Source organism: Solanum verrucosum, unplaced genomic scaffold, assembly GCF_900185275.1.
Source record: "Solanum verrucosum unplaced genomic scaffold, falcon-dt-bn FXZP01000261.1, whole genome shotgun sequence".
Classification (NCBI taxonomy): Eukaryota; Viridiplantae; Streptophyta; class Magnoliopsida; order Solanales; family Solanaceae; genus Solanum; species Solanum verrucosum.
The window spans coordinates 12,307,934-12,333,620 of record NW_026019969.1 but is presented as its reverse complement, the minus strand read 5'-3'; the positions used below and the strand labels follow the sequence as shown (position 1 = coordinate 12,333,620).

The following is a 25,687-nucleotide window of genomic DNA, read 5'->3' as shown; positions in this document are numbered from 1 at the left end:
CGTTAATTAATTACCGCTAAAGATAATTATTTTTTGCGCAGGGTCTATATCATCATAAATATTTAATTTAGAAATGCTGTGCACGATGTGTTAGAATCCTGAAAATATTCCTCTATGGATAATACAGATTAGTGATGTTATTCTTGTTGATTCCTATGATGTTCTTTCTAATATGTCTATTAACAACGTTATTATTTTTGTTTCCATCAGGTGATTATGAAAGGTTAATTAACAAGCTTAAATAATTCTTAAATAGATTAATTATACTATGATTAAGCCGTGGATCGCGCGCGGAACAGTTTAGACGTGAAAATGTTTTGTTTAACATTATATATCAGCATTTTTATTATTTTTGACAACCTTTACATGTCATCATTTTTATTATTTTGACAACCTTTATATATCATCATTTTTATTATTTTTGACAACCTTTATATATCATCATTTTTATTATTTTTGACAACCTTTATATATCATCATTATTCACAAATTATTTTAGCCCAAATGTGCAATTTTGGCCAAAAGATTATAAGAAATGATAATTACTTTTCGAGGGCTTTTTATAAAATAATTAATATTGCTTTTAAATATTTTATTTATTTATTGCTTTGATATATTATATTTAAAAAATATTTATTATTTATAGCTATTATACCAGGTATAAAAAGTGAATTATATATGCCATACATATATATTATAAATGTATTATATTTATTTTGATAATAAAAAGAAATGCACTGCGTATTAAAAACGAAATATGCATGTAATAGAGATGTATTACACTATGTACAAAAGTAAATTTCTCATGCAATATAGATGTATTATAAATTTCTTAAAATGTACCCTATCTATTAAAATTGAATTATACTTATATTAAAATTATACAACTATAAATAATAAATATTTTCTAAATATGATATATTTAGTTAGGTTTCCCTAATAATTACGTGAGATTTACGTGAAAAATTCATAAATGTGCTAGTCATATTAGTGAGTTAATATCTCATATGGTCACTCAACTTTGAATTGTTCACTTAGAAAGTCACTCAACTTTGTTTTATAACTCAAAAGTCACTCAACTATTGATGTTTCACTTAGAAAGTCACTCAACTATTGATATTTCACTTAGAAAGTCACTCAATCAATTTAAATATTTCTTTTCATAAAATTTTATTGTAATTTAATTTTTATGTTAAACTACTTTTTTAAAGAAATAATAAGATATTTATTTTAATTATTTTGTTAATCCAAATTATTTAATTATGTTTTTTTTGGAAAACGTACCGTAGCAATTGACCCAAAAAAAAAACTTTTTCCGTTTTTATCAATTATATAACTGGAGTTAAATATGTTAAAAAATGATCCAAAAAAGAAGAAGAAGTTGGAATTGATAAGAAGGGTAAAAAGAAAAATTATACTTCAAAAAAATTCAATAAAATAATTAAAATAAGCATCTTATTATTTTTTTTAAAAAAATAATTAATTTTTTTTTGTATTTTACAAAATTTAATGAAAAAATTAATTTAAATTAGTTGGGTGACTTTTTAAGTAAAATATCAATAGTTACGTGACTTTTTAAGAAAACTATTAATAGCTGAGTGACTTTTGAGTTATAAAACAAAGTTGAGTGACTTTCGAAGTAAACAACTCAAAGTTGAGTAACTTTCTACGTGACCTATTGAAATTGAGTGACTATCTGAGATATTAACTCTCATATTAGTAGAAATATGTGACTTACAAGAAACTAATATAAAACGGATCTAATGGACGTAACAAGGAAGACAACGATATAGCAATAAATCATATATTTTGAGGCACAAATTAAAATTACAGGCTGAGAAAAGGGTCCAATAAAATTTTAGGTTTACACCTCTATCAACAATTGTGTTAGGACTCTATCAGTTGAGGTAAATTCTCAATTTTTTACCAACTTCCTCGAATGGGAAAAAAACAAACCAGGGATTCCCTTCAACAACTTAAATTATGCTTTTTAAAATAAAGTTAATACGATAATTAGCTTTAAACATATTATTTTTTAAATTGCATGAAAGTCAAATAACGTGTCTTTGTTGTATAACGCACGACTCGTTTGTTCTGTTTTTTCTATTGTCCACTTAATTATGAGGGAAATTAAGTTTGTCAACAGATTTAAAAAAAGAGATTAGGAGGAACGTCTTTCATCAAATGACAACGCTGTTCTATGACCGGAAACCTACCGAAGCACAAAATTGACATCAAAACGTACAAGCAAAATAATGCAAATTAATACAAGATAATCATTCCATCACTATTGGGAAAAAAAAATAATACAGAAATATTGAGTTCTGCAAGAATCTTCGACAGCTTGTTCCTTTGATATTCCCACTTTCTACTCAAAGTAGTGGGACCATTAACCTACTCTTTGGGCTTGATAGGGTGTCAACGCCCAGACTAATGGATCGCATCCCTGTTCTAGCCTATGAAATGGTGCCTAGCCCACACGATCCAATGGACTTGGACTTGGACCTTAACTGATTTCACGTCATGGGTCGAGTTCAAGTTGCCTAAGACCAACTGGTATTCAAAAAATTTAGAACTGCAAGCTCTAAGAAATGGCCTAGAAATTGCCAGGGTACATTTACAGGCTACAGCACCAACTACAATCAAGATTCTGCCAACTTTCAGTGTAATGAAGAATGATCTCACTCTCCACTGAAGGAAGCCAATCGGCAAGATGAACTTAACTACAAGTGCATCATATTGTGAATAATGGCTCCATGACTTTTATCCTTTGTTAGAAGTAAAACCCTTGAGGAGAATCAAAGTTCCACAAGGAAACATCTCCCCTTCCTGAGTTCTCTCGGGAAGAGGTAATAATATAGCCATATGTGTATCCTCACTACAGTTCTGTAGTAGTGCACTTGTCCTCAGGAAAAGCCATCATTTCTAAGATAAATTAAGAACTCAAGCAATCCCAGCTTTTTTGCATGTGGAAGGGCAAAGGAGCAACCAGCTTGATACTTTCAACATCTACGAGATCAGCATCTGAAACTACTTGAGCTCGTTGCAAAGCTAGAGAAATATTGGGCAAAACCATCTCCTTACAGTGAAGATGAAGATGAGGCTGCTTGTCTGAAATACTTCCATTCCCTAAACGAAGATTGAAAGGATCTGGTTTTTGCCTGGGAATTTGCACACCTAGGTTCAACACTGAAGTGGGCAAAGGCAGATGTTTCATCTTTCTATGAGCTTGCCAACCATACTTGTAATCTCCAACTATTGGAGTCCCTAATGCCTCAGCACAATGAACACGCAACTTCAAAAACAGAGGGTGAAATAATCAGTATAATATACACTAGCTTAACTTTATCAAGAAAAAAATAATAAAAATCACTAGCTTAATAGAAAAAATTGAAGCTAGCATTACAGAGAAGCAGTTTCCTGTACCTGATGCTTTCTGCCGGTAAGTGGAGATAACTCTAGCCATGTGTAACCTGGAATTCACCAAAAGAGAAATATATATCCATAAACAAAAATGTTTGAAAAGATATGAGAGTTGATTTTTTAAAACGAAGAACTTTCTCTCAACCAAAACAAGCAACCAATTCTCTATAACTGTTTTTGTACAAATCAAAATAGTGCAAGCTAATCTAGTAACTATCTTTGGCAATTGGCACATGTATGTTGTATAAGTTACAGAAAAACTAAGAATGATTTGGATAATATGTGTCTAGGTGCATTCTGCAATTAAATCTATCCTCGAATACGTATATTAATGGAGATGTTTTTCCCATTTCCCAATACATAAAATCCATGCTATGTCAACAAGCAGCCCAACAACACAACAACAGCATAAGCCCTAAAAATTTTAACTATCCGAGACCTATATGTGTTGCTTTTGTCTTTAACTACTCAAAACTGAATGTCACGGCTTATTCTTTGAAATGATTTTAAGAAAAAAGTTCGTCTCCTGTAGATTATTCTTTAGGTCTGGGTGATGAAACTTGCACACTTCACACAATTATTTCAGAATTCAACTTTTAAAGAGAAAAATGTTAAGAAGTTAATAGACCAATGTGTAAATCACTTTGTTCCTTAACTGATTGTGTCAAGTCAAACTTAAATGCTTAACTGGAATAAGAGGAGTACGATATATTCCTATTTGTACCAGACTCCCTGCACCACACTTTAAGCCTATGTTGCTCGGATTCTCCAAAAATGTTGACGTACCCGTCTCGGATCCTCCAAAAATGCATAACTTTTGGAGGATCTGACACGCCTGGCAATATTTTGGAAGAGTCTGAGCAACATAGCTTTAAGCCCCTCCCCTGCCGAACCACCTTAGAGAAAAAGAATTACTCTCTTCACGAGAGCTTCGGTGGAAACTGCAGTGTGTGTGTGTGTGTGAAAGAGTGTAAATGTTATATATATATATATACATATTGAGAGAGAGAGAGAGAGAACGCACATGCATTGATCTGTGTAATTTATAAGAGCTACATAACTAAAAGATGTATTGAGAGGTTACCAAGAATAATCAACCACATTTCATTTATTTAGTTCCATGCCTTTGTTTATGTAGGTATTCAGGATAGCATTCAGAACTTACCTTTCTCGGAGGATCCAATGATGCGATACTCTGTTACAGCATACTGTGCCGATGGTGCTCTGACATCAGACATAATTGTGATGCGCTCAGATTTCCCGTTGTCTAACACCAGCTGAGAGAAGGAAAGCTAAGAAATCTATCTTACAGAAAACTTGTTCTTTAGCAAAAATATGTTTATAAATGCATCAAGCAATTGATGCAGGAGAAACAAGAGAGTGGTTTGAATTTCTAGTATGAAATCCCCCCTATCCGGTTCCACACATAGCAACTCTACAGCTCCAGCACGGATAAATTAGAGTATATTTGGGGTCAATTAACACGAATTGTATTCCATCTTGGATTAGGATTTACATGATTATAATAAAGTCTTAACAAAGTCCTAAAAGTTATTTCAGGCATAAATCTTTAATTTTTCATTTGTTAGTATCTAATCCATCTTTCTTGATAAAGATATGCAAGCCATCAGTTACAAGGTTGTTTAAACTCTCGTATATGTCTAGAATAAACTCAGGATTCAATAACACTTCCAGAAAAAGAAGAGGTTAAGGGGATCCCCCTTCCCCAATTTCCTATTTATTACAGGACTCCCCTAAAATTGTCTTAAAAGATAGTAAATCATTCAGTATTGGGATGTATGAACATGCTCAAATAGACTAGAATGCAAAATGGAAAATTCATGTAGCCGATTCCAACTAAATTTGGGATTGAAACATAGTTGATTGATAGATAGTTTCTGTAAGATTGATTGATACATCAGTGTGCCTAACCTTTCCTAGTGGTGCTGATATTATCCCTCCGGAGCGTCTCGGACATCCTATGACAAGTGCCCAGTACTTCTTCTGCAAAATTCTTTTCTTGCTTTCAAGATCCTTTCAGAAGAGAGGCAATATATCAGGTTTGGAAAAGAAAATCGAATTGGGAAGTCCAATCATTAGTAAGTTCACCATATATATTGCAGGGAGTAACAGTATACCTCATTTTGCGAGTCAAATGTTTTCTCACGGAAGATCGAATGCAAAGCTGAAGCACTTAATTGTGTTCTTCCCATCACCAATAGTCCACTGCAGTCTCTATCCAGTCTGTGTACCTAATAAACAATAAGCTCCGCAACAGGACAAACAGACACAAGATTCACCAAAAGGGTACTCAACCCAGAAAGACAAACAAGAGGACATTTAGAATGCCTTCTAACATAAGTAGCGGAAGAAAGGGACGAGCAATTAGAGTAACTTGACACAGGGAAGAGAGATTTTCTAATTGTATAACATCCATGAAACTCGAGTCAAACAATATTGAAATCTTCCAACAATTCCATGGTTTCATGTGCACATTTTCTAGACTTTAGCTACAGATTGAGACGTTCTTCCTCAACATCCAACCATAAAGACTGGACTACAAAGTTTTTTTCCATTGCATGACATGTACACATGCAAAGCCTATAACCTGGCAAAAGAACTTCCTTATTCTGCTTCAATTCTATGCACATAATTCTTTTCACAACAATGAACAGAATATGCTGCGGACGAATTGAAATAAAAACAGCTTCAACTACTTGCTAAATTAAAAAAAAAAACAGAAAATAAATAAATTTTTCATAGTACATCCTAGGTATTAGCATTGTGCTTTTGAACACATACTAAAGAAGAAGAACAGGGAATTGATTTGAAAAAAAATTGAATGCAAAAACCATGAAACATACCAGGCGAGGGGCCTCTGAGCACTCATGTCTCATATACTTAGCAGCAAGTTCATCTAAACTCCGTTTTATGCCAATTCCACCCTGTCCGAAGATCCATTTGCTGTAATAAGAATATTAACTTTCACAATCCAATAAAAAGAACTTGGATGTTGACAACTAACCTGAACTGGCATTCCTGGAGGTTTATTGACCACAATAATTTCTGGATCCTGAAATTTTACAGGAAAACAGAAGTGCATCAAACTCAAAAAGCACATAGGTTGGGTATGCTCCCCTTCATATGCAATGGTTTAGATTGGGGGATGTCGCAGGAAGTTAAAGAGTTGGGAAGTCCAAAAATCAGCTATAGATTTTAGACCTTATACAATTCTAGGCTATGCACAAACTTCCTTTCTTCTTCACTAGAAGGGTAATCAACTACTTTCTCGGAGGGAAACTTCTGAACAGTTATTGGAAGAAATATTCTATCTCCAACATTCATTGATTCCTTTGCAGAAACCTGCCAAAAACATGATATATCAGATTACAACATTGAAAATGCAAAAATTGGTCTGATAGCATTCAAAATACATCTCATGGAGATGTCAGTAGAAAGACTTGCAGGATCTCTTATGTAAGAATCAACAACTAAATGCCAAAAGAGAAACAAATCATACCCTCTTGGGCCGCTGTTCTTCGACATTAGAAGAGTCTCTTCGAACCTGCAGAAACAATAATGTTAAATCAACCATGTGTGACTAAGAAGAAATGTTATAAGTAATTCCTTTACAGTTCCAGTAAGTATGACATGTACAAAGCAATTCTTGTCAATATTTTTGATGAAGGCATGTAATTGAGAATAATGTGATCATCCCTGACATTGATTTTTAACATTTCAAAAGAAAATGAGATCTCTAGCTTTATACTAAGTGTTTAGCAACAAATTCCATATATAAATTTTGTAGGTTTCAGCCTTGAGAATTATAAGTATCAGCTATGAGCTTTGCCGTCTACTATAACAAAATTCCTAAAGTTCTTCAAATGTTATTCGCAATATGCAACTTAAAGAAATGGAAATGGTATAGAGGATATTGATCAAATTTAGGCAAAAAGTTGTATCCTTGGCGTATTTTTCCTTTAGAGTAAAAATAAAAATAGAATACGCCATTAATTGACACGATTCTAGAATCAATAATATGTAAAGAACATACTGAACAAAATAGTTAAAGCTCGTAACAAAATTAGAACCTGTCTTAAGCGAAAAAGCTTCTGCACTAGGGACTTCGGTAACTCAGGGCAGCAACGTTGAACCCATTTGAGTGCTGTCATGGTGTTGGTTGAATTCTCCTTGACGTCCATTTTTACTCCGGCGAGCTCCCTTCCTAAATCAGCACCGTTGACGGTGGCATTGAAGGGTGGTAGAGTTAACCACTTGGCTTTCTCATTTTCATTCCTATTACAGACTTGTGCATCAGTTACGGTGGTGGCGTAATGACACTGGAACCGGTAAAAAGCTGAGTACAGTGTCTGGGTGTCGTCGGAGGTGGCGAAGAGATGCCGAGAGCGGTGGACGACTCGCCGGAGTAGCCAAGGCCCTGCCATAACGGTGGTTCTTCGTGGGTTTTGGGATTTCATAAACACCAGAGAGGGGTTTAAACGGATTTCAACACTTTGACCTACGATTAGGGAAATTGCAAAAATGATCCTGCACTTCTGAACAATGTTATGATTTCGTCCTCAAAATAATCTTTACTTCAATTGTTTCCCCAAAAAGTGCTGCTGGTTTTTCTTTTAGGAAAAATTATGCGGTTAAACAAACTTATACTAGTTAATTAGTCATCAAAACTATAATTTGCTATAATTATCATTCGCGACGAATATTAACCATTAATTACATGACTTCGAGTTTGTATAACTAGTCACGTTTGTAGAATTCGCCACATTTGTATAATTCGCAACTAACAATTTTTCATTTGATTTGTATTTGTATACGATGGTTTGTATTTGAATATGACGATGATTTTCTTTGGTTTTTCAGTTTTATCATCATATACATTCAATCTTTTTTTGTATAATATTTTAAAGTTTGTATAAATGTGTAGTTTTCGAATTTTATATAATATAATTTATATAACGTAATTTGTATAATATAATTTGTATAATTATATAAAGTTCATATGTTTATGTTTGTATCAATTCGTTATTTCAAGTTTTATCATATTTGTATAAGTCCAGACTTTGTATTACTCAATTATACAAAAACACGTGAATTATACAAACGTACCCGTGAATTATACAAACGAGATGCGAATTATACAAATTATTGCCCTCTCTCACTCGCCTCTCTCCTCCCTCTCCCAATCTCGCTCGCCCCTCTCCTCCCTCTCCCAATCTTGCTCGCCTCTCTCGTCCTTCTCCCAATCTCAATCACCTATCTCCTCCCTCTCCTAATCTCGCTCGCCAGATATACAAATACATATGTATACCAATTACATATATACAATTATTTTGACAAATATACATATACAATTCACTTCTCTCCTATCTCCTCCCTCTCTCAATCTCGCTTGCCACTCTCCTCTCTATAACATGTAGCCACGTATCGTAATTAATAAATTATAGCTATGGAGCATAATTAAACTATTTTTGAGTGATTATATGTGAAAATTCCCCAAACATAATTAATTTATTTGTCATACTTTCCTTATTAGTCCACTTTGGTGCTTTATTTTCCTTTTTAGCCCACTTTAAAAAGGATGTATTTTCCTTTTCTGGCAACTGGTTATCTTACGTGTTTAAGATTATAAAATTAAATAACATTATTTTGATACACTCTACATAGCTTAATCAATTTAAGATCTAAGATTAAAAAATCTTCTTTGCTTTTTAAAACTTCTTATCAAGTCAAAATAAGATAAATATATAAATGGTAGTTGACGGAGTAGTACGTAGGGTAATCTAGCCGTGGAAAACTAAAAAGTGGCATAGCAACTGTATATCACATAAAATGAGTATACATTTTCAACGATTAATAGCAAATATGGCAACTAATTATATATGATATATAGTCTTTGCATGCTATATATGTACTTAAAGAAGTTCCCCATTACTGAATAGTAATACTATATGATAGACTAATTACACAAACCACATATTAATAAATACATCAAACGTTTGACATAATCCACAATAACGGTACAAGTAACACGTATACGTTTTTGTCTTCTTAAGAGTTGTTAAGTTTTATTGACAACTTACGTACTTGTTGCACTATAATAGTATAGTATATCATATATTCCTTGACTTTTGCATGAAATGAACCACCGACAATAAGCTTCTTGAAACATAGGCTAAGTTTGAGTAATTTTATAATTACTTGTGTCCCTCATTAGGACTTGGACCAGAATTATGTCCAACATCAACATCAACATCAATAGGTTTCTCCAAATCTCCATAGTCATGATGGCCAATTCCAGGACTAGGACCAGAGTTTTTCACCACAACATGAAAATGTTTTTCTGAACTTTGCACCATTATAAATGGCCTAGCTTCCGTGGTGCGAAACAAAACTAAGCTCATCAAAAGAAGATGAAGAAAGAAGAATATTGTGACATATTGAATTATAACTCGAGCCATGAAAAGGGTTTATATTCGATCTTTTATTACGTAGTTTTATTTTCTCTTTGAGATTGTAAGAATGGTGATGCTATAAAAAATTTCTTACATGGGTATTTATACAAAAATGAATGAGGAATTTGCATGTAATCAATAGCGACATAAGTTTTGACTTAGAATATTGACAAGTAGCCAAATCTTGAGTAAAGAAAAATGGTACATTACCCAAAGAGTGTATTTAAGAATGTGAAGTAAAAGATTATGTTTGGAAGATGACTACATCAATAAGGTAAGATCAAAAGGTATTAAAAATTTTCTGTGGAATATATATAATACTAGCTACTTTTAAACTGCATTATTTGTCAACGTTTTGTTAAATTTCAAGGTTACGTGAAACCTAATTAGTTGCTATATTAAGCATGAAATATGTCATTTTCTGAGAGAATATTGATAAACTTTGATAGCTAGAGATTACAATTATATCGGAGGAGCTCCTTTCATTATTGTTTAAACAAAAAAAACAACAAGATGGCTATCAAACACATCTGGAGAGAGGCAAATTAATATGTCGATTTTGTAAAAAAAATGACACAAACATGATGAAGATTTGATAGTCTAGGAAAATGCATTCAAGGATATGACATTCTTCTCTTGACAGACCTAATTAGTAACATTGCTTTTAAAGGATCCTAAATATATATTTTATTTTATTTTTTGGATGTAGCAGGAAAAAAAAAGAAGCAATCGTAGCAAATTTTCCTGTGGCATGGCCAGGCGAACACACCAAAGCTGCCTATGTAATATATTTTTATCTTTTCTTAATTCATATTGTTCAATTACCTTCTTTTTTTTTTACTTATTTCTTTTATCATTATAATTTTATACTAGTAATTTGATCAATTCAATCATGTGTTCTTAAACCACGTATATAAATTCAATTGCGACGTTTTAGGGGTAAGGAGCTAGTCTAGTCTTTTTTTCTTCAGAAAAAAATATTATTATTACTCCCTAAAGAGTAGTGAATGATTGGTACTCGTTAATTCACAAAGAGGAAGTGATTTAATTAAGAAGCAATGTACCGGGCCATGTTATTGAAACTTGCAAGTCGTTAAAACTTAAAAGGAGAAATGACTTTAGAATATATAAATGGCAGACCAACTAATTATCACTGTTTTAACATGAAAATTGAAACCCCTTTAATTACCTTTTTGGCTGCTGAGATCTCACGATTAAATAATCTTATAAGTTACATAATTTATAAGGAAAAGGACCTAACTTATTTTATTGTGTGGTGAAGAGAATTGATTTTGATAGCAAATATTTTATAAAATGATTTAAGTTATATGCCTTCTATGAATGTTTAACATGAATTAGTCAAATTAACTTACGTCAACTTTGATATATCTGATAAAAGAATTTAAGCTATATGCCCTCTATGAATGTTTAACGTGAATTAGTCAAATTAACTTACGCCAACTTTGATATTTCTCATGACAAACTTAATAACATAGCATTAAAAAATATAAACTAATATGCTATATTTATTCATTTAAATAGCACCAGTTGTATAAAATCTTTGCAATGTATTAGAATGAAATAGATTCATTCAGTAACTTTCACAACAATCGGAATTTGACCTATATATTAAATAATCTTATTGGGATTATTTTACTTAATGAAGAAGATAATTTTTTTTTAGCTTTTTTATTAAAAAAAAATCTACATAATTGCATAGAAGGATTTTAATTACTTCTTTATACATAACAAAAAGGGATTAGGGTCTGAAAATATCCTAACTTTGGCCGAAATTATTGTTACGATACCAAACTTTATGGAGGACCTATTACCCCTGAACTATTTAATAGTGTATTTTTTACCCCCTGAACTATTTAATAGTGCATTTTAAAGGTATATATGTGCCCACGTGGACGCATTACTATTTATAATTTTACATTTTTTTATGTCCACGTGGGTAAATATATATGTTTAAAATACGATATTAAATAGTCTGGGGGTAATAGGTCCTCATTAAAGTCTGGGGGTATTTGTATAACTGTTTAAAGTTCGGATGTTTGTGTTTGTATAAATTTGTTATTTCAAAATTATATAAAATAGCTCAATTATATCAACGTATCCGCGAATTATACAAATTCACCTGCAAATTATTCAAACCGCGAATTATACAAACGATGCAACTTAAATTGTAGCTATAACCCGTAAATATGCAAACTATTGCAAAAATTCCCTTAAAAAATGCAACTCTTTTTACTCATTTGTTATAATAAATTTAGCGAGAGTTTTTTTTCTTCTCAATATTAATCTTATTACTATAAGTATTTAGACGTTATAAATTTATTGAAATTAATAACCATCAACAAGGCACGTTATAAATTTATTGAAATTGTAAGTTTAATAACCATCAAGAAGGATAATTTAGTTGGAATTAACATTATTTCCATTTGTTATTGTTGTGCAGGCACCAAGTGAATCGGCAGAGCATATTTTCTTCTCTGGATACTTTGCTGAACAGATTTGGAGCTTCTATGCAAGAGGTGTAGGCATCAACCCCTGCCCAGGACATCATCACTGAGGATCCTTCACTACTCCTTTTGGAATTATAAATGCATGCAAGAACTCTATATATATATAGCTTCGTACACCACTAAGATAATGCCCCCTATTATATATTATGGAGATCCAGATGTGGAGTCAAGTATGAAAATGAAAAACTCTCGATCGATGCATAAATTGACCACGTTTGATCAACCTCAGTATCATCCGTTATATACTCCAAACTTCAGTTCCCTAAAATTTCCTTCTCCCAGCTGCTTTATTCACCTCTTGGGTCTAATTAAACCGATGGAGACCATCTCTACTCCTGTCAAATGGGAAAAATATATCCCTACATCCTTTTATCAAACTTAATACCGCGCGATGCATGGTTCATGCATATATAGAAGGAAATTGTGGAGGAGAGACAAAGGAAGACAAAGTGATTATGGCATTTTGTATACCTTCGAGGCGATATCAACCAATGCATTCTTGCTTGGTCTTAACTATTGCATTCAAAATGGTTACCATAGGGGAAAAAACTGACTCCCTCTTGTATTCAGGGCAACTTTTTTTAAGTTAATCCAAACGGGCTCTAAGAGGGTGTTTGGATGGGTTTAAAACTTGGTCAAACCTACTTTAAAATCAGCTTTTTACTTCAGGAAAATATTTGACAAATATCAAAATAAGTCAAAAAATGATTTAAAATAAGTTAGGAAGCGTTTGACAATATTAAAAATAACTTAAAATATGTTTAAAATGACTTAAAATAAGTTAAAAACTAAATGTAGGTCTCCCCTTACTTTTTATTTTTTGACTTAAAGTCATTTAAGTTTTTTTTTTTTGACTTAAAAACTATTTTTTTAAGTCAATCTAAATGGGCTCTAATAAAAAGGTTCGGAGGACAAAAATTAAAATATTTCAATTTTCTTGAACTAAGTAAAATAGTATAATTTTGACCTTCAGTAATGGGTTGGATTAAATGAACTTTGCAATTAGCTAAAAAGCTCAAATGCGCCATTATTACTATAACAATTAACGCTTTAGACTAATATCTAATTCATTATTATCGCTAAGAAGTTACCATGTGATTCAATATTAAATAAGGATCATGCAAAACGTGTAAAAAAAATTACTTAAATACACATTTTATTTTATTATAATATCTAAAAATTTCTACTATTTAATTTTTTTTAAAAGTTTCCTCTTGATGATACATCTTTATCCACCTCTTGGATATATCCCTCCCCTCTCTGGTACATCTCTCCTCTATGTAAGACTGGGCATCGGACCGGAATAAATAGGTACCGACCCGAACCGGGATGGTTTGACCGGGTTGTTGACCGGTACCGGATGAACCGGATCCAAATTACCAGGATGGAAACTCGGTTCCGTCCTGTCCCACTATATACTAGGATAGAACTGGAATAGGCCAGAATGGCCCGGAATGAAACGGGATGGGATAAACGAAACGACACATGTAGCTATTTCATAAAAAATAATAATTTATTGAGTTATTTTAAATTACGAAAAGAAGAATTTTTTTTATTTTTCTAAGTTTGATAGTTTATAAAGTATTTAAGTTTTGAAATTTATAATGTTTATTTGTAATTTTACTTAAATTTATTTTAAAGATATTTTTTTAAAAAAATTACTTATAAATTTGTAAGTTAAGTTTAATAAAATTATTTTTAAAAAAAAAGTTTTTGAGTTTATGTTACTCTATAATTTTCAAGATTTGAATCTTTTGAAGTTTATAAATTATATGTTATAAGTTATAACTTATAACTTGTAATTTAAATAACTTAAGTTTGTAATTTGTTAAATTTATAAATTTTAAAGTTTTAGGTTTATATTATTTGAAGTTGATGAATTAAGTTTGTAATTTTAAAAAATTAAATAAACAAAAAAATGCTAATAAAAGTATAAAACAATGACAATTTTTTTAAAAAAAGCAATCCAATTTATTCAAATTTGTATTACAATTACAAAGATTTCACGAACCGGATCGGGATGAACCGGTACCGGTATATCAATACCAAATCATGATACCGTCCCATTTCGAGTACCGGTTCAATGTATCCCATTCCGTTCCGAATACTTCCGGGTCGGAACAAACCGGAACATAACGGAATGGTAGCAGTATAACCCGATTTGGTGCTCAGTCTTACCTCTATGTATATGGATGTCATATTCCCTCTATGATACATTCTTCCCCTATGTATATGAAAGTTTGTTGATGTATACGGAAGTCCAAGTGATGTATTCGAAATTCAAGAAATTTAAGAGATTTTTATAATTTAAAAAAGAGTAGATAAATAATGTAATTAGCTCTTAACACTATGATATTTAGGAAAATTATACTAAGTACTATGAACTCTAAGGACTCGTTTGGTAGGCGGTATTAAATAGAATAGTCCATGAATTAAAATTTAGTCCATCTAATACATTGTTTGGTTACTTTATTTTATTTAATCCACGGATTGCTTATACACCATATGTGGTCTTATTTTATCCCTAGGAAATGGAGGGATAACTAATCCAAGATTTGTTAAACCTTGAATAAGACCCCTAAGTGACACAAATATCCTTTTATTCATTTTCCTAAATTTCTTTTGTAATTTGATTTTCTTTTTATTTATATTGAAATAATTATAAATGTTCTTTTTAATTCTCCAAATTCGTTTAGTGTAATTAAATTATTTCACTAATATTTTTTTCTCCCTTTTTTTATTAAATGTAGTTCGTCGATTAACCACTTAAACTATTTTTTTAATAAGCTTTAGCTATTGAACAATATAAGTAGTCTTTAATTTATGTTAAGTTTAAGATATATTTGACCAACAAAAAATTAGAAAGGATCTCCTTAGTGGTACATCATACCTCAAAATTATTATTTTATATATATATATATATAATTTTGAGGTATATATATATATATATAACTTAACTAGTTAAATGAAATAGAAAATCCTACAAAAAAATAATATTGTCCGGTGGTTATCTACCTTGACTCAATTACATGAAATAAACAATCTCATAATAGCACAACGGTATAATAGGAAAGAAATTTTTTGTAGAGTTTTAAATCAAACACAAGATTAAGTGGAAAGCAATGAACCAAACACTTGAAAAAATAATAATCCCTACACTACTAATTTCTGCATTACTAATCTTTGCGTTACTAACTCCTGAATTACTAATCTCTGCGTTATCAATGTTTATACCAAACGACCCCTAAAGGTACAATACAACCGATCCATGTCTTAATGGGCTGGAAATGAAGACATGGATGGGTAGTGAGGAGCCCATAATACTAGTCTTCTTTTGGAAAAATCAATCATCAACACAAAAGAAATTGATTATTTGACAGTACAAACAACTCATTGTGGGGAAATAACTATCTTTAGCACATAACTAAATAGTCAAACTAATCCCTTTTAATTTCACAGCCTTTACAAATTAGCAAAAGTCCACAAGATATAGACATGACAAAACTTAGGATATTATAGTAATGTAAAATGCCTTGGACATGTGGGGAAAAGATATTTAAAGCAGAGGAAAACCTCCCTTTACCAAATTCACCAATCTAAAGTGAAGAAATGATTGATTCTCTATAATCTTCAAATTGCACGAAAAATTAATAATGAAATGAATGTTTTATTATCAATCCATCTCTTTCTTTTAATCGAATATCATGTGTGAAGCATCTCTCAGAACCTCACTCTCCCGACCGAAGAAAGACCAATATTATGAAAATAGCTACACATTTATAACCTACAAAGAAATTACATAGTCATGTTTTGTCAACAGCCAGTCATTCCACATGAGTTTATTGTGGGGAATATATTGCACACCTTGATTTAATTTGAATTTGAATTTATTTTCCATGACAAGTTTTTATAGTGATATAAATATTACGAAATATTTAAAATTATAAATTTCAAAATCTCATAATCACGCAAAAGTTGTAAAACTATAAGCTTTGAAAACTTTATAAATTTTTATCAAATATAAATCAAATTACAAGATAAAATCAGGTTGGAATTAAACTACACGATTCATTGATTTTTAAGTTATATACAGTCTACAATAATATGATTGTATTTTCTAGTTTTAGAACTCCTTATAATGAAACACACCTACCCTTAAGGGTTTGCGTAATTAGATATACACTTTTCTTTTTATATTTAGATTCATGAGTTACATGACTTATTAGGTGTATAAATGATATTTCAATTTTATGGATTCTTGATTTTAAAACGATTACTTCAAGTACTCACTATCATATTTTGAATTAACTTTTTTTAAATATAAATATATTATTTAAATAAATTCGATTAAGTTTGTATCCAAACTTCTAGCTCTGTTATTACCGCAAATACTTTACATGTTTTCCCACGGTGATATTTGTCCTGTTTTAGTTTGTTGTGGTCCATTTGTAATAGAGTAGTGCTAAATGGCAAGACACTTTTTTGGCATGAATTGACAAGACACGGCGAAATGACCAAATAGCCCTTAGGTGACAAAACCACTTGTGATTTTCCCTCCAAAATAGAAAACCACTCTTCGACTTTTTCTTTCTTATTTTCTCTCTCTGACTTTACTCATTTTTTTTTTCTTTACTTCACTCATTAGTTTTATTTTATTTTGTTGTTAGATTTATATAATTTTAACAAGATGGATCCGAATAGTCAATTAAACGAAGTATTGAATAATGTTTTGGGTTTAGATGAGGATGATAGTTTGTTGTCCCAAAATCATGAAGATTTTGATGGTGCATACGATAGGCTTGAAAAAAAAAAACTAAAAAGATCTCATGACCTACTTAAAAAAAAAAACTAAAAAATACCTAAGATTGGGGACCTAAACTTAGATTCGAAGTCGTGACATATAGACTATTCGTTTAAGCTTTAACTATTTGCGCTGCAATAGCATTCATTCATAATTACGAAAGGAAATGTATTTACTCTCTTTCATATTAGTTGTTTATTGAATATCACTAGTAAATTTAAAATGAGATTTTGTCAATAAATATAATCTAATAACTATTAAATGTGAAGATAATTTGATCAAAGGTTGACATGTACCATAATTAATTGTATTACCCAATTAAAACTTGATCATGCATATATAATCGCATTCAATTAACTTGTATTTCTGAGATAGCATAACTCATGTAATGCTATATCCATTACATTTATTTTCATCATAATGATTGAACTTATAATAGTGAAAAATCTTCAATTTTTGTGAAACAATTCAAATATAAACTTTTACAATCATATTTACCAAAGTAATATAAAATTAAAAATTATTTAAGTACTTATAGACATTGATTTTTTAGGATAAATTTTTACATTCTATTATTTTATTAATAAATGGTCCGTAATGATTTTATGTATAACCTTCTTCAAAACTGGGAAAAAAAAATTGTTCTCTTTGTTAGTATTTATGTGTTTCTCTTTATAATAATCAAATTTTATTGCATTTACTTCGTAGTTTAATTTATAGTTTTATTTTGATAATGTTGACAGTGCTTTTTCTTGCTGATATGACTCGTAATTTTATTGATTATTTTTATTTAAATCAAATATTAACAAGACATCTTAATATATCGTCCTTAAATAATAAAATCATTGGAAATAATTTATCATATTTCTTTAAAATGATTAAATTATTAGATAATGCGTAATTTGTTTTTTTTTTTTGAAGGATCCTATATAGATGTACCTTATAAATTTTTTATAGTATCGTATATTTTTGAGAAGTCCACAAAAATTAAATAGCAAAAAAAATAAAAAAGGTTAAAGTGATGAAAAATTTCACCTAGCTTGAATTTCAAGAATAAAATATCGTATAAATTGACGGAAAGAATATGTATTTATATAGGTATTTATGGATGCTTTCCGTTTTTTTAATTTCATGAAATTAGTATAAAAACTTATGTAATTATTTATCAAAAACATTGATGCTCTTTCCGTTATATTTTCTTTTACAAATTTCGTAAGAAATTATAAATAAAATGATAGCTTTACTAATTTACATTTCATTTTTTAAAATTTATAAATTTTATTTACACTTACAAAAAGAAAAAAAATTGTAATTAATTATATTTTGTAAATTAACAAATAATTTTATCTAACTATTTTTAGTAATATAAATAATTAATTTTAAAATGTTAGAAATTGAATGAATATTTTCTTTTTGGATTTCATATTTTTATATTTTCCATGAATAAAATTATATAAGTATGGAAGTAGAGAAATTTGAAACATTAATTTGAAAAGAAAAGTTAAAGAAAAAGAAGTAAAAAAAAAGTAGGAAAGAGGGAAAAAAACGTTTTAGAAGAGAGTGAAAATCATTTTCTGAAATGGGACCCACACTTTCCACGTGGCACAATATAAGTGGAGCCGATGGTCAGCCCCCTCTTGGAAAGTGTGAACTGAAAAGTGGTTTTACTTTTTAAGGATAGTGGTTTTACTTTTGAGGGTAATTTGGGTAAAGAAATTATTGAAATTACCCAATCACCCTCAACTTTTCACACAAATTTCGAAATAACCAACATTTTGTTCCTCGTGCCATTTCGTGACAAATTGGTGTCTTGCCATTTATATTTTCCGTTTGTAATATAGTACCGAATAGAATACTTCTTCTAGATACTAGGCTCTAGCTAGTACTTAATAAAAAGACAAAAAGACACCAAACTGATGACCATTTTATCTATCTACTGCACAAATTAATTGAATCTAAACTGAACACCTACCAAACACCCTTCATATTGGATGTGTTTTTTTTATTTGATGTTCGATACTCATATTAAATTTTGATTAAAATTAAATTCGCGCATGGAAATTTCACATTGGAGGGTAACTGGATAAATGATGAATGAGTACTTACTAATCCATCACAATCTTAGTTGACGACAACCCTTATTAATGACGTGTTTATTTAGATCTTCTTAATTCGCGCATGAAAGTCCCACATTGGAGGGTCACTAGATAAATGATGAACGAGTACTTACCACTCCACCACAACCCTAGTTGACGACAACCCTTATTAATGACGTGTTTATTTAGATCTTCTTAAATTATACTCCCTCCGTCCCTTTTTATATGTCACATTTTTACTTTGCACTTGCATTAAAAAATGATGTAATTTTACCCTTCTACCCTTATTTAATTGTTTTGGAACTCAAGTTTTCAATCAATGAATATGAAATAATTTATTTTGATTAATTAATTTAACCAATGAACATGAATCATTTACTTAGCTTTTCTAAGTTGGTCAAATATATATTTTCAAGGCTAATAACTCATAATGGTAAAAAAGGAACAATATGGTAATTAATGCATTGATTTTATGAAATGATAAGTATTATGAACCAACTATTTATAAAAAATGATGATATATAAAAAGGGACGGAGGGAGTACTTTATTGAGGAAAAAGTCAAAAATATCCTTAAACTATGTGAAAGGAACAAAAATGTCCTCCATTTATAGTTTGGCTCAAAAATGTTCTTACCGTCAATACTTTAGTTCAAAAATTACAAAAATTCTTTATAATTTGGTGGAAACATCCCAAAATGTTCTGATACATCACGTTTCGATTTCGGATACGTCCCTCAACGTCTCGATATATCGCGTCTCGATTTCGAATACATCACTCAACATCCCGATACATCACGTACGTCTCGATACATCGCATAAAGTGATGTATCCGAAAATATGAGAAAACAAAATGTTTTGTAATTTTTTAAAATGATAGGAAACTTAGAGTATAATGAAATAGATTGTGCATTTATGTAATTTTTCCAAAGTTAAAAGTCACAAGAGCCTGTTTGGATAAGTTGAAAAAAATAGTTTCTAAGTAAAAAAAATAAAAAGTCAAACTTTAAATGAATTTAAATAAAATAAATAAATAGGAGAAGTCCTACTTTGGGTGATTGAACTTTTTCTTAATTCATTTCAAATTTATTTTAAGTTATTTTTAATTTTGTTAAACATTCCCAAAAGCTAAAAATGACTTGAAAGTAAGTTTGATCAATTTTTTAGTCAATCAAATAGTCTCTAAGTGTATGGTACCCTACTTTTGACTTTTGATTTATTTTTAAACTTTTTTTAACCTAAAATTGGGTGTTTAAAAACACTTATAGCCTTTGCAAACACTTTCAAAACAAAAAAATTACTTAAAATTAAAAGCACTTAAGAATAAATTAATCCAAACGATACTATAACTTGATTACGATCGATATCCAATAATAATCACTTTTCGAATGGCTAATTACTCAAGTTTGGAGAGTATATTTTTATTTTTATTTTTACTCTATACTAGAAGAGGGAATATGAGAGGAGCTTGGGTCAAGAGGATAGTTTGGTAATTTACTAAATTTTTGGGCCAACTGAATTCCTCTTGGTCATCATCCCTTCTAAGCGGCACTTTAATATTTTTTTGGTCTTTTCAATGATGAACACGTGAACACTTTCAATTTCATTTGTGCCATATAAATTAAAATAAATAAAGTAATATATATTGATCCTGTGCTTATACGAGCTATTATATTTAATAGAAATACAGTAGAGAATATAATATGGGAAGATTTGTACCATATCAATGCACACTAATTTCATTGTATTGTATTTATATATGTATAGATATATAAATTAATGGAGGGCAGAAAATTCTTCTTCTAAATCCCAATAGCATTTCATTAATTAGTCATAGAAATTAATCCCTAGAGTATAAGCATATTTTTCTCTAATAGGTCGTGTGACTCGTGAATCTAAATCAATCATGTCAATAAGTATTGATTGATTATAAGAAATAAAATAAAAAAGTACACACTGCAAGTATTAAAGTTCCCAAAAGTGTTTTTTCATGTTTTCCCTCGGTGACTTTTGTTTTCCATCCGGTGTTCGATATCTACAGGAGCCTGATTAAATTTGGATTCGCGTCGGGAAGATATAGTACTCTCCTAATTCTTTTTTAGTTGTGATTTATGTGTGTTAATTAAATTAATTTTTAAAATCAAATTAGCTTATATTAATTCAACATTTTAAAATAAAAGTTTAGATAATAAAAAACTGTATGGAAAGTACTATAATTTGTAATATTTTCATATCAATATGATGAAAACACATTTTAAAGTATTAATCAAAATTCATATCGTTTGTTTCTCTAAAAGGAAATTATGACAATTAAAAAAACGGACGGAATACTAATAAAATACTATCTTTAGATACTAGTATTTGATTATTATTTTTAAAAAGGAAAAAACACCAAATTGAGCATGTATATATCTCTATACTATGTACCACACAAATTAAATGTATATTTCTGCCACACAAATCAATTGAGTCTAAATTGAACACCTAGCAAACACCCTTCCTATTTGACGTGGTTTATTTTCATCTTCTTAAATTATATTTAATCTTAATTATTTTTTGTATTCGATTTTTTAAAAATAGTTACCATTTCAAACAATAATTGATTCCTAATTATTTGAGATGGTAATGATTATTAAAAATAAAAGTAAAAAAATTGAATAAAATATGTTAAATTTAGAGCGATGGGATTCCTCCAATGACTTCTATTTTAGTAAGTAATGCTCAATGGTTACTTTTTCCCTTTAATAAATGATACTCCCACCGTTTATACAATTTATAGTACTCCCACTTTTACTTTTTAGTTGTGATAGTTTCCTTTTTAAGAGACACGATATGAATATGATTAATATTTTAAGATGTATTTTTTCATCATATTGATATGAAAAAGTTGTAACTTATAATGTCTTTCTTATAGTTTTTGTTTGTTTTAAAATATCAAATTAATGTAATTTAATCTAATTTAGCTTTGTAAATTAACCAAATTGACTCTCAAAAAGTGGAACAAACCAACTAAAAAGGACTAAAGGGAGTACTTTTCATATATTTTTTGAATATCTAATTTAACTTTTGAAAATTAGTCAAATTGACTTTTGAAAAATACAATATAATAATTAAATTAATGTAATCTAATTTAACTTTGAAAATGAGTCAAATTAACTTTTAAAAAATCCTATATAATAATTAAATTAATGTAATTTAATTTAACTTTAAAAATTAGTCAATTAATTTTTTGATAAGCACCTATCAGTATCTAAAAGGCAAGATTATATTATGCTGCTTTTTGCTTTTTGAAGGCGGCTATGCATATTGCATACATCCTTCCATTTCCTTTTTATTTAAACAGCTCTGTCTATTTACTTTGTGAACTCAGAAATTTTCTTTGTTCTTAAATTCCAAGAAACTTTCTACAAATATACCAAAAAAAAAAAAAAAAAAAAGTATCATGGGTTCTCAAGGCAATAAGCCACCAATTCATGTCTTTATGGTTTCATTCCCAGGCCAAGGACATGTGAATCCTCTACTTCGACTGGGTAAACGCCTAGCAGCCAAGGGTATTTTCGTCACATTTTCCACAGCTGAAAGTCATGGTGCTCAAATGAGAAAAGCTAATAAAAACTTAAGCGATGAGCCGACACCGTATGGTTCAGGTATGATAAGATTTCAGTTTATTGATGATGCTTGGGATTATTCGAAGCCCGAGGGTAATGACCTCGGGCTTTACATTCAGCATCTAGAGTCGGTAGGTAAACAACTCCTTCCTCAAATGATTGAGGAAGAAGAGAAAAAGGGTCGCCCTGTTTCTTGTATTATTAACAATCCCTTTATCCCTTGGGTTTCAGATATTGCTGAAACCCTTGAAATTCCTAGCGCTGTCCTTTGGGTTCAATCTGCTGCGAGTTTTTCATGTTATTACCATTATGTCCATCAATTAGCTCCTTTTCCTACTGAATCAAATCCCGAGATTGAACTCCAACTTCCAGGTATGCCCTTGCTTAAACATGACGAAATTCCTAGCTTTTTGCATCCTGCTTCTTGTCACACTATGTTGAAGAAGGCTATTTTAGGTCAATTTGAAAAATTGTCTAGTCCATTTTGTATACTAATGGATACATTCCAAGAACTCGAACTCGAGCTCGTTGATCAGCTTTCTAGAATTTGTCCAATTAAAACTGTTGGTCCATTATTCAAGTACCCTAAATTAATTTCCCCCAACGGAGAGGATTTTCGTGGCGATTATTTCACGTCTGATAGTGGCATAATACAGTGGCTCGATTCGAAATCAGCATCCTCTGTTGTATACATTTCATTTGGGAGCATAGTCATCTTGAAACAAGAACAAATTGATGAATTGGCCTATGGATTGTTAAATTCAGGGGTGAATTTTTTATGGGTATTAAAAGAACCTTCAGTAGGGACAGGTTATTTACCAGTAAAATTACCAGATGGATTTTTGGACAAAGCTGGTGACAGGGCTAAAATTGTCCAATGGTGTCCACAAGAACAAGTTTTAGCACACCCATCATTAGCCTGTTTTTTAACGCACTGTGGATGGAATTCGACAATGGAAGCAATATCAATTGGTACGCCAGTTATTGCGTTTCCACAATGGGGTGATCAAGTTCTTGATGCTAAGTACTTAGTGGATGTGTTTAAAGTTGGGATTCGATTGTGTAGAGGTGAGGATGAAAATAGAATCATTCCGCGAGAGGAAGTGGAGAAGTGCGTGAGGGAGGCGACGAGTGGAGCAAAGGCCACGGAGATGAAAGGAAACGCGTTGAAGTGGAAGAAAGTGGCGGAGGATGCGGTGGCTGATGGTGGCTCCTCCCAGCAGAATCTCCAAGCATTCATCGATGATATTGTCACAAAGTGTACTGCCGAAAAGTTCAAGAAAGCTAGCTTGCAATAAGTGTTAATTTATTATAATCACGTCATTTAATAAGATTATACTCATATATTACTCTAGTAATTATTGGTAATCATGCAATGACAGTTATGTCAAGTAATGTATTTTTCATTTGCGTAAACATTGGCTATGGATATAATTTTTAGTCCTCACTGAGAAAATTGACAGAATATCTAAATTTAAGTATTTTTTAATCATGTCATATTTTTTAAGTCATCAGTCGAATTGTTTTGAAAAATAACCTCTCATAATAGGGTATTACAGTATATAATTTGTTGTAGTGAATATTTCAAACATGGAATAAGACTATTTTCTCTTATAATAAATCATCGGCCTACATTTGTCCACTTGCCTGCTAATTCTGAAGCAAACTCACGTGAAATTTCTATTTTTTCAGTAAATAAACATGTTAAGTTGGGTTATAGATTCTATCTGTCATTCGGTTAACATTTTTTCCCAAATCTATTCCAATCGTATTTAAAGGAGATTATGGGTTTTCAATCATTGGGTTAACATTTTTTTAATTTAGATTTATCTTGTTACTGGGAAGTACGATGAGACCAGAAAGATGCACATGTCTTTTTGTTTTTTTGGTTGATTAGATTTCTAAGTATTACAAGTCATTTAAGTATTGAATATTCATAATATTTATAATAGGGATATAATAAATATAAAATAATAAATTATTTCTTGATTTTTAAAATTGAACAAATAAAAGTTTTAGTATAATAGAGAAGTAAAAATTAACGGAGGGAGTAGTTCGGTAATTGTGTTCATGTACGTTAAAATTACATCTGAATAGTACTAGTTCCTAAATGCCTGTTCAAATTGCATTATTGACACAAAAGAAATTATAAAAATTCTAAGCTTCTTCTTGTGCACCTCAGTTATATATTTGGTTTTGTTAGTACTGCCCCCAGCTTCCCATCACTTCTTTTTTGGGTGGGGAAAAATATTCTCTTTTTTCTTCCAGTGAAGTTAAGGTTAATTGTAATTGTTTTCAATTAATTACTATATTACATAAAATATGCATAGTGGTCACATATATTAGGAGGTAGGAACCTATACAACACATTAAAGAAAGGAAGGAGCTAGCATCCAAATGAGTAGTTGATAAAATGATAAACAAGTTTCTGACGCTAGTGGTACCATAAACATTAATTACACGGTACCTATTTTCATTGAGTAATTGATGCAATCTAGAATTGTTGGGAACAATGAATCTAAAAATAGATCTGTCACGTATTTCCTCCGTCCATTTTTTATTGTTATAATTTTCATTTTAAAGTCAAAACGATAAGAACTTTGATAAATAATTTATGATGTATTTCTTCATCATATTAATATTCAAAAGAATTACAATTTATAGTACTTCTCGTATAGTTTTCGAATATCTATTTTTTTTTATAAAATATCAAATTAATGTAATTTAATTTATTTTTGAAAATTAATCAAATTAACTTAA

The 25,687-nt window shown here is 30.4% G+C and overlaps 3 protein-coding genes across 3 annotated transcripts in view; 2 read left to right on the top strand and 1 right to left on the bottom strand.

Annotated features, from left to right (window-relative positions):
• LOC125816391 (cysteine proteinase RD21A-like) overlaps positions 1–25,687 on the top strand; it is a 215,690-nt gene that overhangs the window by 127,972 nt on the left and 62,031 nt on the right. The window lies entirely within an intron of this gene.
• On the bottom strand, positions 2,668–7,901 carry LOC125816388 (RNA pseudouridine synthase 4, mitochondrial). The gene is made up of 10 exons (XM_049495993.1): positions 7,515–7,901; positions 6,944–6,988; positions 6,646–6,786; positions 6,449–6,496; positions 6,288–6,368; positions 5,562–5,675; positions 5,356–5,457; positions 4,589–4,700; positions 3,427–3,473; positions 2,668–3,295 (listed from the first exon to the last, which is right to left on the bottom strand). Exons 1-10 carry the CDS (start codon positions 7,899–7,901, stop codon positions 2,936–2,938), a joined length of 1,437 nt encoding a protein of 478 aa, XP_049351950.1. The 3' UTR covers positions 2,668–2,935.
• Positions 22,633–24,281, top strand: LOC125816381 (gallate 1-beta-glucosyltransferase 84A24-like). The gene has a single exon (XM_049495986.1). The coding sequence runs from the start codon at positions 22,762–22,764 to the stop codon at positions 24,223–24,225; it is 1,464 nt and encodes a 487-aa protein (XP_049351943.1). The 5' UTR covers positions 22,633–22,761; the 3' UTR covers positions 24,226–24,281.

Coding starts and splice junctions, on each gene's coding strand:
- LOC125816381 (XM_049495986.1), top strand. CDS start 22,762: ATGGGTTCTCAAGGCAATAAGCCACCAATTCATGTCTTTATGGTTTCA.
- LOC125816388 (XM_049495993.1), bottom strand. CDS start 7,901: ATGAAATCCCAAAACCCACGAAGAACCACCGTTATGGCAGGGCCTTGG. Junction 5,676..6,287: donor GCTCAGAGGCCCCTCGCCTG/GTATGTTTCATG, acceptor ATTGTTTATTAG/GTACACAGACTGGATAGAGA. Junction 4,701..5,355: donor TATCAGCACCACTAGGAAAG/GTTAGGCACACT, acceptor TCCTTCTCTCAG/CTGGTGTTAGACAACGGGAA.